The following is a 15,000-nucleotide window of genomic DNA, read 5'->3' on the forward strand; positions in this document are numbered from 1 at the left end:
CTTGCTTTTACGACGCTAACCTCGGTCGTCGCCGTGTGGAACATCATGATCACGCAGTTGTCAGTGGCAGTTTGGCTGGGGAGAACATGACCGGACTGCAGAAAACCTATGTACACCAGTCCATGTTCTGGTGAGTTGTGTGCTTGGTGTGTGACGTCAGCTCAGGTGTACTCTGCATGGCTGACAGGCTGTGAGTGTGTGACCTGTGAGAGTCTGTGTGTGTGTGTGTGTGTGTGTGTGTGTGTGTGTGTGTGTGTGTGTGTGTGTGTGTGTGTGTGTGTGTGTGTGTGTGTGTGCGTGTGTGTGTGCGTGTGACATGCAATCGGCAGTTCAAGTCAGTGCCTGGTTTCAGACGTCACAAGTGCGACCGTGGCCATCGAGCAACCAAGTCTGATAGAGCGTCGTATGGTGTTCGCTGTTCTCGCTGCAACCGTCAGTTCCGTCGACAGAGTGACCTGAGTCGTCATCTCCGTTTCTGCTCCTGACAATGACTCTGGCTCCTTTCGGAGTGGTGTGGCCCTTGTGGCAACCAAGCTACAGTAGTAGTAGTAGTAGTAGTAGTAGTAGTGTGTGTGTGTGTGTGTGTGTGTGTGTGTGTGTGTGTGTGTGTGTGTGTGTGTGTGTGTGTGTGTGTGTGTGTGTCACTCCAGGTCACTGACAGACAGTCACTGTCTGTTAGTGACCTGGAGTATGCTGATGATGCCGTTCTCGTGTCTGAATGCCGTAGTGATGCTGAGTTTGGTGTGGAGCTCTTCTGTAGTGTTGCCCGAGAATTTGGACTAACTGTGAGCATCGCCAAGACGAAGATCATGACGGCGGGCCATGGGGTCTCTGCTGAAGACTCGGCTGACATCGTTCTCCCCCTTGGCACTATCGAAGCCGTGCCGAAGTTCACTTACCTAGGATCCATAGTGACCCCTGGCAGTCGTTCTTCATCCGACATCAAGCGCCGTATTGCCGAAGCCTCAAAGGCCTTCGGAGCCCTCCAGAAGGTATTCACTGACAGATCTCTGTCCCTCTCTAGTAAACGCCACCTGTACATGGCCTGCGTTTCCTCAATATTACTGTATGGCGGAGAGTGTTGGACCCCACTCCAACGGGATATCAGAAGTTTGGATAAATTCCACCATCAATGCATCCGGACTGTCCTCAGCATCACCAAGCCTCATCAGTGGTCCGAGCGGCTGTCATCCACAGACCTGCGGAACCGTTGGGGAGACCCAGTACTGATGTCTACACGCCTCCGCAATCGGCGTCTGGAATGGACTGGGCACGTTGCGCGTATGGATGAGGATCGCACCCCCTCCAACTCCTCTTTGGGTGGCTACCTGTGCCTCGGCCGTTTTGTGGTCCCCGGCGACGGTGGAAAGACACGGTGATGACCGACCTCAAGTTTGCACTGCAACAGCCATCTCAGTGGTTCATCCTTGCTCAGGACCGCCAACAGTGGAGGGAAGTACGGGTTGCCCCTCAGTCGAGCTCCACCATGCCCAAGTCTGTGCATTGCGTAGTGTGTGACCGGAAATTCTCACGGGTCTCCGATAGAACGCGGCACAAGTGCACCACTCAGAGACGGCTTCCCATCCAGCTCCAGCATGGATCAGTGCAATGCCAGAACTGCCAGAGGTGGTTCCGCAGCAAGGGTGGCTACTCTGTTCATCGATGCCAGCCTGTCACGAGTTCTCCTACACCAACAGTCAGTCTGTCTGTGCCACTTTCAGCTTGTTGCCAGCAGCACTGCCCAACATGTCAGCGATGCTTCCGTTCTGCGGCCGGGTTCAAGCGTCACAACTGCAATCGTGGTGCGAGACCATCTGCTGCTGAGAGAGCAGCTCTGCCCCTCAGCTGCCCACATTGTAAACGCAATTTCCGCCGGCAGCAGGACCTAGCCAGACATTCGCGGTCCTGCTTGTGATCCGTGTCCCGTTTTCTGGTCCCCTTTCCATAGGGGTGACACTTGCCCCTCTGGGCAGTCATGCTGCTAGTAGTACCGTAAAGTACCGCCAGAGCGCCCCACCATCTCATCCTTTCGTGTCGTATTGTGGAGGTGGTTTGCTGTCTGTAGGTCATACGACATGAACCTTGTACACATATTGCACGTTTTGCAGTCAATCCGTACCTTCAAGAGGACACAAGCTCCACACAAAACCTGCCAAGTGTGACCTTAGTACACTAAGATTCTCACATCGTACACACTTCGTTGCACTCTGCCATACGATTTTCCTTTCTCTGGCTGTAAAATCAAGGTGGGGCGCTCTCGCGAGACGGGGCGCTCTGGCGGTACTTTACGGTAGTAGTAGTGTGTGTGTGTGTGTGTGTGTGTGTGTGTGTGTGTGTGTGTGTGTGTGTGTGTGTGCACTGATAATCCTACTGCTGAAACAATGCTACATCATTGTGTGGTGTAAGTCACATAACAGTAGGGGTGAAACAAATATACCGAATACTCGAGTACTCGCTCGGTTTTTTCAAAAATAATCGTACTCGGAATAAATCAGAGTACTCGTTCATGCATGGTACATGCATTTTCCACAGAAATCTGTAGTTTCAGTGCAGCAGTCGGCAGATATTGATGTGCAGACTATGTGGTGAACATTTGTTCACGAGCAGAGAGAGCCCAAATGACCCACCAACCAATAATGCAATATACCTGAGTAAAATGCCTGCCACTTGGTTCAATCAGGGTTGTATCATGTGATTTTAAGGCCCCTGGTGTGCAACTTTTAGGAGATGAAGAATACTCGAATACTCGAATATTAGATCGGAGAAAATCAGAGTACTCGAACTCGGGATCTCAGTGCCAACTTTCACCCCTACATAACAGTCACATCCCCTATATTCAGGTCCCTGGCGTATCCATCACTGATGTTCCACTGTACATGTACTGCTCAGAGTACACTTGTGCTTGATAGACTAGCAGAGTTGTCAGCAATCATGCTAGGGTACAGCATACTGCCTTTTATGGTTCTCCCAGTAGTCGAGTACCGGTAGTACAGTGGTCAGCGGTTCCGGGTGTGTGAAGCTATTTACACAATCGTCACTATACAGCTGTGACTGGCTGGTTTGTCTCCATAATACTGCTATCTGTGTGCAGGAGTGACCTTGGACCGGAGGTAGGCTATGAAGCCATTGGTGTCTGTGACAGCCAGCTGCCCACCGTTGCTGTGTGGGCCAAGGCAACCGCACAGGACACACCAGCTGCAGCAGCAGCCTCAGCACAGGGTGACAACACGCTGCGATCTGACACAGAAGTGAGTGTGCCGTGAGCTGCTCAATTTGCCCGTTGTTGTTTCTTCGAGTACATTGTATACACTGTCATGTGTACAATCAGGCATGCTTGTATTTGTATTTTATTATTTTACTTGGGCATTCCCAACAGACCCTAAGGTCTTCTTACAGGGTGCCCAAGATGAATGAATGTGTAAGTTCTTGGCGAAAAGAATTGGGGATATGATTAGTGCAAAGGGATTCGGGAAGCGCACAAAAGCGTTCAGCACCAAGGAATGAAATAGATTTGTATCCAGCTTGAGTTTGCACCATAGGTAAAAATAAAAATCACGGTTTGCGTGAGACTCGACTGGAAGCCGCGTTTTCGCATCCGTAGGAACGCCACCACCCTCTAGGATCAAGGCGCAGATGCAGAACCTAAACGGTGGGAGGTGAGTAGATCAGACCCACCCAATTAACTGTGGGTCGCAGCACGGCTGGAAAAATTCCTTCCGCTTCCAAGCAGAACTTGAACCTGGTACCCTCTATTTCTCAATCATAGTCTTAGACCATCCCACTCTGCCTGCCTTGGGTAAAGAACGGGGATTATTGACTTGGCCCCGGGTGACTCTATCTGTGTGAGCGCAGTCACGGCGGAGGGAGAACATGTCAGAGAGGGGTGTGCTGCAGATATTGTGGATGCAACAGAACACGAAGATGCTTCATTCATGTTGGCCAGAGAGTCATTTAAACCCGGGACCGGGCACGGCATTTAAACACTTAGGCGAGAAGTACCTCCTTTTGTCCTTTTGGAAACCCTGGGTAGAAATTGCTGTGTTTCTACTTCAGTATATCTTTCACGATCTCGCAATCTTCTGTCCTGCGTAGCTCGATTGGTCGGCTTGTGACAAAGTGGTTTCTTGCCACTAAACGAAAGTACTACTACACCATAGCTTAGTGATAGAGCATCGCTGGCCATTAGCGAGGCTCCCTGGCGTCTGTCCTGCTGGTTACAGTCAAAAACAATCTCCTATTTGTTCTTCGGGCTTTTCCCATTTCCACTCCCTCAACCTTATGAATACTTCAAGAAGCAATAATACATGACATTGCACAGTAAAGCTCTCCTAATCCGTGCAGGTCGAGACCGAGCACTGCCCGTAATTGGGAATTGCCTGCAACTCACAACATACATACCTACTGCATGCAAGTAAACATTTGTATGCCTGTCAATAGTTTAGGGGCCGTTTTTCGTTGGAAAGCCCTTTTATGACTCTAGATGGGTCAGAAGGTGTCTGGTAGACGGATGTGCCCAGATTACGGGTGTTCTACTGGTTGTAAACTGATATGCAAGCCTTGCCTGATAGACTGTCATCGTGAAAACATGTATGTAAGCTTGTAGTTCGCCCAGCCAGCACCACGTGCGTGTGTGTGTGTGTGTGTGTGGGGGGGGGGGGGGTGGTGTGTGTGTGTGTGTGTGTGTGTGTGTGTGGTGTATGGCATGCATGAGCTTTTTCAAACCATTCTTATTTCTCTGTGCCGCTCTCTCTCTCTCTCTCTCTCTCTCTCTCTCTCTCTCTCTCTCTCTCTCTCACTCTCTCTCTCTCCGTTCACGCAGCAGGAGGAAGTGTCTGACGAGAAACCAAAGAAAAAAAAGAAGTCCAAGAAGGCGAAGAAAGAGCCTGTCACTAAGGAACTGGTTCAGGATGCGGAGAAGAAGGTGGACCCAGAGAATTATGGAAAGGGCGTTGTCTTCTACATGCGAGAGAAGAAGGTTGTTGGTATTCTCCTGTGGAATGTCTTCCACCGTATGCCTCTGGCAAGAAGGGTGAGCTGCTGTGTGTTGTTTGTGTGTGTATTACTCTGTGTGTTTGCCAGCATCATAGCCAAGCCACGGTATGCCCCCCCCCCCCCCCACCCAAAATGTGTCTATCACCTGTGTGGAGCTGTTGCATGCCAAACAGAGTTGAACTCCGTTCAGTTTATGCGGCAACGAATTCGTGACTGCGATGGCAGCCTGCAACAGGCACTTTCTGTTCACACTTGTGTCTCATTGCAGTGACTTGCTGAACCGTTTGCATTGTACGGATCGTATTGGATTTCTAGCCTGTTTCCTTGCCAGCTTCTAGCCGAATGTCGCACTAGTAGCTCAATGAAATCCGGTCGTACAACGCCGGGCAGCGCGGTGCATGCATTGCAACCTCTGACCTGGGAACACTGGGCTTTTTCACTGGTACAGGGCACAGACTTCACTCATGTCATGTGATCAGATATCATTGAGCAGCACTTTTGTACTGTGCGTAGTTGCAAGGTGTGTGGCACACGCTTGTTGTGCACGCGGTAACCGGCACACAGCCTCCTCGTCTTTGAAGTCGTCTGCAGTACAGTGTATGTGAACAGAAGTATACAATATTCACTCGTTTGAGGGAAAGGCGCAAACCCAGGAGCCCTGTGTTAGTTTTTTCTATGCGGATCTGTGACTATTGCGTACCGAATATCTCAAGTAAGAACGTACTTACTGTGCATGACTTAGACAGACATGCACACAGTCCTGCACAGTGTGACTGGATGCAGAGCGGAGGTGAAGCTGTTCACACAGGATACCGCGATTCCGCGGACGCGCAAATTTGGCTTTCATCCGGGTTTTCGCGAAATTTTGCATAAACCCCGCGTTGTCCATGGGAATATACAAGAAAACAGTACATGATTTTGAAAATGTACTACAACGTCGTATCTGCCCATGAGTTTGTACGACAAAGGTGTACTCTCTTCCTCTCCTCTCCTCCATGCGCTCTCACAGCCGACTCAAGAGTTCTTTACATTTTTTGCCGAATAGTACCGTTCACCATTTGAAAGGTGTACTGTAATTTCACAAATTTTCGGTGTACTTTTATTTTCGGTACTTTCGGTGCGTCTGTTTCACACCTAAAATTTCAATACACCGAACAAACACTAACACACATAATCCAATAGGGAACTGCTTCTCTGTACCGAAAATTTCTGTTCACCTAACCTACAGTCCATTCAGAAAAAGATGGACTTCTAGCTTTTGGCCATAAATGGGTCAAACTTTGAGTTTTTTTAGAATTTTTTTCTGCAATCCCCTATGGAATCCTCTTCCAATTATGTTTCTGAAGTTTTTTTGTCCAAAAAGCAAGCCATAACAAGAATAGAATTCCGGCCAGGTTTTGCCCCAACAGCACTGAATTGGGAAAAACCATAAAAATCCAGGCCGTTTGACCCCGCCTGCAAACGTGCATTGTGCGGTTCGAACCCCAGTTCAGGTACCCTTTTTGGACCCTTTTTCAAATTTCAAATTTCGCAGCACTGCACTGTGTACGATGAAATCACGAAAAATCGCCAAATACGGGAGCTCGCCAGAGCCAGAGCCCATCTTTTTATGAATGGACTGTAGCCTGTTGCCCTCATACCGAAAATATTGAGCACCGAAAATTTCTGAAATTAGAGTACTCTGTACGCTAAATGTGTACCGATGACAGACAACTCGTGCATAATGACCGCATTATACCGCATATTTACCGCATAGTGGCCTGTTTTCGCCCGCATATTTTTTAGGATTTTGTCCGCGTCATTCTGTGGGGACAGGTCATTTAGGCTGTGTTTACATGAAGCGTTTCAACCCGGGTTGAGTTCGACCCGGGTCAGATTTCAACCCGCCATGTGCACAAAGTGAATGGCGCGTTTACATGACGCATTGCGCTTGACCCGGGTTGAAATTTCGCCCCGGGTTGATTTCAACCCTCCCCTTGGGGGGGGAGGGTTGAAATCAACCCGGGTCAAGAAAATCGTACAAACGTACTTCTGTGCGTATCTCGCGCCAGGTTTGAACAGCACTGCAGATGCAAATTTCGCGCGAACGGATTCACGTGACCATACAGGACTGTAGAAGTGGACTTTTGGCGGCATATCAGTATTTGACCCGGGTCAACTGTCTTCATGTAAACGCTCACCTCTTTTGTTTGTCGTACAGACTTTCAACCCGGGCTGAACTCGACCCGTGTTGAAATTTCTCATGTAAACACAGCCCAAGAAACTTCTGTTCACATAGTCATTTTGGTTGTACTGTGTGTACGCTGCTGGGTGTACACTTTGTATCTCTACAATCAGATAGGGCGGATTATTGATGTCTGCTCCCAAACTGTGGTTAACGTTATTTATGCTGCACTGTTGTTTTTATTTCTATCACCACACAGATTATTGCTGATGCTGAAGATCATGAGGACCTAGGGGAGCTTGCAAAGAAGTTCAGACTTCACGAGGAGTGAACAAAGAAAATATCCAAACCTGCCTTGCTGGTTCAGCAGCCAGATAATCAGACTGGCAAACCCAAGACATCACATGCACAAGGTCCATGAATTGCCTTGTTCACAAAAGACCCATTTGGTCAATATTTTTTAAGCATAACACCTTCCATTTTTTTTTAAAAACCATGCCCATGGAGTCGCCCTCTTCAGGGTTGTACATAGCTTTGTTCTACACCTAGTGTACAGACAGTGATGCCCATTAGCCAGACATAGGATATTTCTCGCTCTTATTATTTCTTATCTTGGACAATGGAGTTCACGATCTTCCAATTGCATAAGTTTTTCAAACCATTTTTAGAACTCAGCTAATTTTGCTGAATGCAAGTGTCAGCTACAAACCAACAACACCTTGTTCTGTTCCCCACCTGAACGATCACATTACGTGTGCGTACCCAGAGAGGCAACATACATACATACACACACAAAGGAACAGATTGAGTTGTCGATGGAAAATACCGAGTGTCAGATCTGATGGAGGTGTGTACAGTCAGTATGAAAGAGCTCGTACACAGTAGCAGCGCAGAGAATAATAATGCTTGTTGTCGAATATCACTTGGGGAAGGTGCACAGCAGCAGCAGCACACTTTCAGGACAAACAACCACCAGAGCAGCAGAGTTTAAAAAAATCAAGTACAGATGTAACATGTACACTGGGAGTCTCTCCTCAAAGCTGCAGTCACCAAACAAGTCAGTGATCTAGCAGCGATCCCATAGGGCGATGGGCATTGGGGACGACGCGCAGGGCACGTCAGAAAGACAGCAGCAAGAGCAGAGTGGCGGTTGTTGTTGCAACGGCGAGTATATAGGCACATACACACTCGCTGCTGCAGCGTGCGCGTGTCCGTGCTTAGTGACCAACGCAATGATAAAATCGACTAGCAGGCAGCATAACCTGGCGCAGTGATGTTGCACGTGTACGTTGCTGCAGTATAATGGCAGATGTCGGTAGAATCTGCAGAAGGAAGAGCCACACAGACACAAACAAAGAGCCATAAGATTGACAGCCAGAACACCACAACGCCACACCAAAGATGTGGATACAAAACGGGGGAAAACACAGACTGCACACACATCAACCCAACCAGGCACTACACACATGGATCAGCTTAGGTAGACTTCACGCCACATCCTAAACCACGTCAACGTGACGACGCACGAATGAAAACCTATAGAAGCCGTGCAATGCAGGCCAGAAATGGCAAACGCGAGTACAATGAGAAATGTAAAAACCGCACCCTTATAACCACTACATTCACATCGAGGATGCGTACAATAGCAAACTTGGGAAGGAATGCATGGGAACAGGACTGGACACCCATGTTGTGTAAATAGGAGGAACATAAATGTGCCGTTTCCCCCTGGCGCGGTTATTCGTTGGGAGTAGGTACTGTCGTGGACATGAAAATACGGTCAGAGCTCTCAAGCGGCCAAAGTAGCCGCGAGTACGTATACAGTACACACATTCGTTTTTGCGCTGCGGCACCGGTTCAACATATGCACTGCATGTAACGTTCGGTACGCACTACGCACTGAGGGCACGAGCCAGATTTCCATATCCACGACAGCAGTATAAAGCTGGCATATACCACCCAGGAACAACACAGCCATGTACATGTCTACCCTTGTTAGTATGACATCAGTTACAAGACAGATCGCCTTAGTAGACAATGATCAACATCCCCTGACGCCTGAAAAGCATACATTCACGTCTGAATAATAGATAATACTCATTATATAAGACGAGCAATTCAAACCCCCCGGCCGAGGTTATCTACTAACGAGGGTAGACCCGCATTTCAAAATTAGAAAGAAAAGATTCAAAGCGCTGAATGACGTCACATCTGCCCAACCAGTTTGAGGATTGGCAACAAGGCACTGGATTACGATCATCAAAGATACTTGTGAGCACCTAGACTAGAATTGAACAAAGAAAACGCATTTATGCGCAATAACTCGCCGATCCATTGCTAGCCCCGCTAACAAAGGACAAAAGCATGAATGATACGTCGGCTGCTGATAGTCAACACGGGTCACGCAGTAAGATGTGGGGAGGCATAATGAGCACAACATTTTTTAGTTGAATAATGGCGATTTGTTTAAATTGTAGGATCTTGAACAAAAAAATCATTCTCACCTTGGTTTTAGCATTTCTCCTCGACCAAACCATCCTTGAAGAAGACGAAGAATGGGGTGATACCATCCTCACGGTAGTTCATCAGGATGGCCATGCCGTCGGGGTTCATTGACTCGCCATTAAAGAACTGGAAGTTGTCGAACTGGCCCAAGAACTTCTTGATAACGGCAGGCATGCCCTTGACGAACGTGTCAACACGGGCTGGGGTCTCAGTAGCCAGGTGTGCCTTGATGGCCTTCATGTATTCCTTAATATGCAGCTGATAGGACTTCTTCGTGAAGACAGTCTCAGAAAGACGGTGAGACATCACAACGTTGATTCCAGTAGAAGCAACGGTTCCATCAGCACCAGCACCCTCATCAGCACCCTCAGCAGAGGCATTACCACCGAAGAGGGAATCATCCAACTCACTGCTTTCGGTGACAGTCTGAGAGGCAATGCATAGATGCAACGATACTACTGGCCACATCCATGACAAACAACGAACTCCACTTCACCAAACTTACCTTTCCCTCGACCTCGTAATAGAGATCGTCCACCAATTTCATTGGGAAAGTATCGCTGAATAGCTCATCGCCTGCAGATGGCGATAAAACGGCCACCATTTCTCAACAGACCGCCTCGGAACACTTCAGACAAATTCTACATACTTACCAGAGATAACGTCCCTGAAGATCTTCATGATGAAAGTTCTAAAGTCAGCTCAAACTAGCGTCGACAAAGAGAGAAGGGAAAAAAGCTCTACCTCCAGACTGAAAGCACAAAGGAGAGATCGGGCGCAAGATGGCGGTCCACGGTATATAAAGGATCCCGTCTCCATGGTGAATCGGGGGAGTGCATGCCGTGTGTGCCCGTGGACTGTGCGCCGAAGCGTAACGCAGTGCAAGCATGCAGCTCAGCAGACAACGCGGAGGACCCACTTGTGTGAAGAGTCAGAACGCGCTCGCACTCGTACATGTGTAGCCTTTGACTTGGACAGGATATCACGCAGTCATGGCGACCCGTCATTGTGCTGATCCGCGACATGCGTGTTAAAACAAAATGGCGTCACGATTTATTGAAAGTGGTACATGACATCATAACATGTAGTTGGTGGCACGAGTGTTCAAAACCATTATTTTGAACTTCATACTGTTCGTCTTCTTTTTGATATGCTCTCTTTCCATCGTCCTTAGCTTTTGTTTGTTGTGAGCTGTTTTGGCTTTCTCCTATACCTCTGGGGATGCCAAGTGATGGTTTTGAGAGGCTGGTGATGGCTGTGAGCGAGAGTTTTGCCGATCGGCGTCGTCCTCGCTATAGCGATGAAAATACTAGTTACTGCGCACCTGGCAGATATCACAACACGTCGGAGCGTCCAGGAGCAAAGGAATCTTGGGTTTTCACTGGAATCTAGTTCCTCCAGCATCGTGTAGCCCACTGTCAGTGAATGGCCGTCCAGAAAGGTTGAACCTGGTCTTCTGCAGCATCTCGCAGTCCTGCGAGGCACACTGAATACGCCTGTCATGTATTCTACAAATAAAAGTCACGAAGTAGTGGACTCTACAGTGATGAGTCTATCCTGTATGCTGCAAAAGACGCAGGAAATGCGACTGGTGTCTGTACACTGGACGCCAACATCCCAGTCTTCTCCTGCAGGATCTGTTTGACATTGCAATATCGGTATGCAGTGGGTCCACATTGACGGACTAGGGCTTCGACATCGCCATACGCGCGGACTGACGGCATGCGCGCCTTCGCGCCTGATGCCTCCGACACACCGTCAGCAGCTAGTTCAGACTTCTGACCCCGCTCCAGGCACCGACGCTTCTATGCAGGACGAGCCCTCATTGCTCTCCCCGGACATCATTTCCTCAGCCGTTATGAAGATGAACACCCTCCACTCTCTCCTCGAACGCGTGGAACGCCTGGAGAACAGTGCTGAGTCTGATCTGGAAGCCGATCTCTCCCACGCGCGCGCTCCGGACCCGAAAGATCGCTCCCACGCTTCGAGCGTCAAGCTCCGGACCTATCCTGCCCGGAACTTCCAGTTCTATCGGAACCTCCGACTTTGCCAGGACCTCCAGTTCTCTCCAAGCCCTCGGTTCTACCCACACCGCCACGTCGTGCGATTGAAAAAATCCAGCGCGGAGAGTTTGTGGAACTTGAGGAACTCTTGCCGGAAAATTCAGCTCCCAGGGACAGGAGCCAATACAACTCAACTGGTTACAGCTGGCGGCGACATGGCTCAGCTCTCGCTCAACCTCAGCGCAAAGCACACGCGCGCGCGCGCGCGATCAACGACTTCTTGGCTTGGCTGGAGGCCTGGACGATCTACATGGGCATCGTCGTTCTTGCTCGTCCTGACCGAGCTCATGAGCTTGTCTGCTACCAGCACATACTTTGTACTGCGAACCAACAGTTCACGACGTCTGCTGTGCTGAACTATGATCGAGCATTTCGCCAACACACCGCCAGCATGGCACTGCGCTGGGACGTGATCAATCAGACACTGTGGAGTATTCACCTACTCCGCTCCGAGTCCCCGTCCGTCATGCACCAAATGCACGCTCCAAAACAGCCGCGACCGCTGCCCACATGCCGCAGCTCAACACGCGCAGCCCTTTCCATCAGTGGCGGGCAGCACCCGCCAAGTCTGTTTTAACTTCAACCGCGGCAGGCCCTGTTCCCGCACACCCCGGTGCGACCGTCTCTACGCCTGCAGTTCATGTGAAGACAAAGGACATGCCGCCACATCCTGCACCAGCACCACCCGCTTCAGGTGGCAGCGCCCTGCAGATAGCCACGAGAAGACTTCGAAGCCCACTGAGAAAAAGTAAGCCGGGCCGATCGGCAGAACTCTCGCTCACAGCCATCACCAGCCTCTCAAAACCAGCACTTGGCATCCCCAGATGTATAGGAGAAAGCCAAAACAGCTCACAACAAACAAAACCCTAAGGACGATGGAAAGAGAGCATGTAAAAAAGAAGACGAACAGTATGAAGTAATTACATGTAGTTCAAATGGTTTTGAACACTCGTACCACCAACTACACTGTATACGGCCCCCGTGTAATATGCCGGCATTTTTTTGAGCATTTTCGGTACAATCCGCAAACCCAGCACTTTGGGCTCGTGATGCAGCATTTTGGGGGAAACGGAGCCGTTGTGTATCAAAATTGAGAGAAGAAAAAGTTACTTCCCAAACCTGAACGTCACTTCCGCATTCCGTGGGTTAGCTTCTTGTTGAGTAGTTTATGCCATGGCAGACTCGAGAAAGTCTCTTATTGGGTGTGTTTCGGATGACAGTGATGAAGATGAAGAATACAATCCTACGACTCCCTCCCTCCCTCCCTCCCTCCCTCCCTCCCTCTCTCTCTCTCTCTCTCTCTCTCTCTCTCTCTCTCTCTCTCTCTCTCTCTCTCTCTCTCTCTCTCTCTCTCTCTCTCTCTCTCTCTCTCTCTCTAAATGAGCTTGACTTCATCTCGTTTTGCAAGGCGGGAGAGAAGCCAGTTCGCGTTAAGCCCAGACGAAAGTTGGTTACGACTGATCTCCTGTCAGCGGCCTCAGACTGGAAACTTCTTGTCGACTCAGTTAGTGCAAAGATTTCTTTCCCTAGCTGTGTTGCACTTACCACCCTAAGACCAGATATAGTCCTGTACTCTACGAGTCGTAGGATTGTGTTCTGGATGGAGTTGACAGTTTGTACTGAGGACAGATTCAGGTGTCAGTAACTCGCGGAAGGACAGGCGGTATGCGGATCTGGCCGATCAATGCCGAGCAAACGGGTGGCAGGTCGTTTCTTTTTCGGTTGAGGTAAGTGTGCGTGGTTTCATCCCGGACTCTCTTCGGAGGGCTCTGAAAGCGCTTGGGTTTTCTAATCGAAGAATAAAATTTATTTGTAATTTGTGCGGTAAGACGTCTCTGCAAAGCAGCTACATCATCTGGTTGCGGCGTCAACAAAAACACTGGTCGGAAGATCCACTTTTCTTAGGTACTGTATGTGGGGCTCCGTTTATTGAGGTGCGTTGAAATTTATTCTCTTTATCTTATTATTTCTTTTCTATAATTTCCCCATATGAGTTCCTATCAGTTGCTGTGAACACCTTGAGTGGAGAGCGCTTGCTCGAGCGTTGAACCGGGTTCTTAATCCACCATACCCAGTTCGCCAAGGCTGGGCGGGGTTGTGAGCTGGCTTTCATTTCATCTTTTCTTATTATTTCTTATTATTTCTGCTTTTCATCTCATAACAAAAATTCTGCGCTTTTTCTCCATCTGCGCATAAAATCTAGACTGACAACCTGCTTGTTAAATCATGCACCTGCTTTCAGGCGTAAAAACCCTGTTGTAGAGGTCTCAGTCCTCATTTGTTAGACTTACCTGTCTTTATAAATGTAACTTACTTCTCTCTCTCTCTCTCTCTCTCTCTCTCTCTCTCTCTATCTCTCTCTCTCTCTCTCTCTCTCTCTCTCTCTCTCTCTCTCTCTCTCTCTCTCTCTCTCTCTCTCTCTCTCTCTCTCTCTCTCTCTCTCTCTGTCTGTCTGTCTGTCTGTCTGTCTGTCTGTCTGTCTGTCTGTCTGTCTGTCTGTCTGTCTGTCTGTCTGTCTGTCTCTCTCTCTGTCTGTCTGTCTGTCTGTCTGTCTCTCTCTCTCTTTCTCTCCCTCTCTCTCTCTCTCTTTCTCTCCCTCTCTCTCCCTGTCTGTATTATGTATCACGGTTGGTTCTGTTCAGATCATGTTTATCGGTTGGACATGTTGAGTCTTGCTCTGGTAGTCCATCTGGTGGTGGCAATTTGTTCGGCCGAGCATTCCGCACTGCAGGTGATAGATTCACCACAGGCGTTTGTCAGGCTGACAGTGATGGAGACGGAGTAACTAACGGCCAGGAACTTGGAGATCCGAACTGTGTTTGGACTCAGGGCGCTACACCATCACGCTCCACATGCCTCTCCCACCCCGGTAAGTGTTAGTTAAGTTATGAATCCGCCAAAATCCACCACAATCCGCCATACCGCCATGGTCAATATAATACTACCGTAAAGTACTGCCAGAGCGTCTTGCGAGAGCGCCTCACCTTGATTTTGAAGCCAGGAAAAAGAATATCGTATGGAAGAACGCAACGAAGTTTGTACGGTGTGAGAACCTTAGGGTACTACAAAAAAACTTTGTAAGATCACACTAAACAGGTTTTTGTGTGGAGCTCGTGTCCGCTGGAAGGTACGGATTGTCTGCACAACGTGCGATATGTGTACAAAGTTCGTGCTGTATGACCTACAGGCAGGAGACCACCTTCACAATACGACCACGAAAGGACGAGATTGTGGGGCGCTCTGTCGGTACTTAACGGTACTTAACGGTAGTATGAT

General features: G+C 49.0%; 2 protein-coding genes and 1 long non-coding RNA gene across 3 annotated transcripts in view; 2 read left to right on the forward strand and 1 right to left on the reverse strand.

The window, feature by feature from the left end:
* Positions 1-6: 6 nt before the first annotated feature.
* On the forward strand, positions 7-8,322 carry LOC135818618 (apoptosis-inducing factor 1, mitochondrial-like). The gene is made up of 4 exons (XM_065332005.1): positions 7-130; positions 3,092-3,248; positions 4,823-5,029; positions 7,416-8,322. Exons 1-4 carry the CDS (start codon positions 87-89, stop codon positions 7,485-7,487), a joined length of 480 nt encoding a protein of 159 aa, XP_065188077.1. The 5' UTR covers positions 7-86; the 3' UTR covers positions 7,488-8,322.
* LOC135818616 (translationally-controlled tumor protein homolog) lies at positions 7,961-10,471 on the reverse strand. Its single transcript, XM_065332004.1, has 4 exons — positions 10,315-10,471; positions 10,167-10,237; positions 9,661-10,087; positions 7,961-8,478 (listed from the first exon to the last, which is right to left on the reverse strand). The coding sequence occupies exons 1-3, from the start codon at positions 10,340-10,342 to the stop codon at positions 9,668-9,670; spliced, it is 519 nt and encodes a 172-aa protein (XP_065188076.1). The 5' UTR covers positions 10,343-10,471; the 3' UTR covers positions 7,961-8,478; positions 9,661-9,667.
* A 3,867-nt stretch (positions 10,472-14,338) lies between these two features.
* LOC135818619 (uncharacterized) overlaps positions 14,339-15,000 on the forward strand; it is a 6,896-nt gene continuing 6,234 nt past the window's right edge. Inside the window, exon 1 of the long non-coding RNA XR_010553731.1 lies at positions 14,339-14,593. This is a non-coding gene — a long non-coding RNA (uncharacterized LOC135818619). The remainder of the gene's footprint in view (positions 14,594-15,000) is intronic.

The sequence above is a fragment of the Sycon ciliatum genome, chromosome 5, assembly GCF_964019385.1.
Source record: "Sycon ciliatum chromosome 5, ocSycCili1.1, whole genome shotgun sequence".
In the NCBI taxonomy this organism is placed as follows: domain Eukaryota; kingdom Metazoa; phylum Porifera; class Calcarea; order Leucosolenida; family Sycettidae; genus Sycon; species Sycon ciliatum.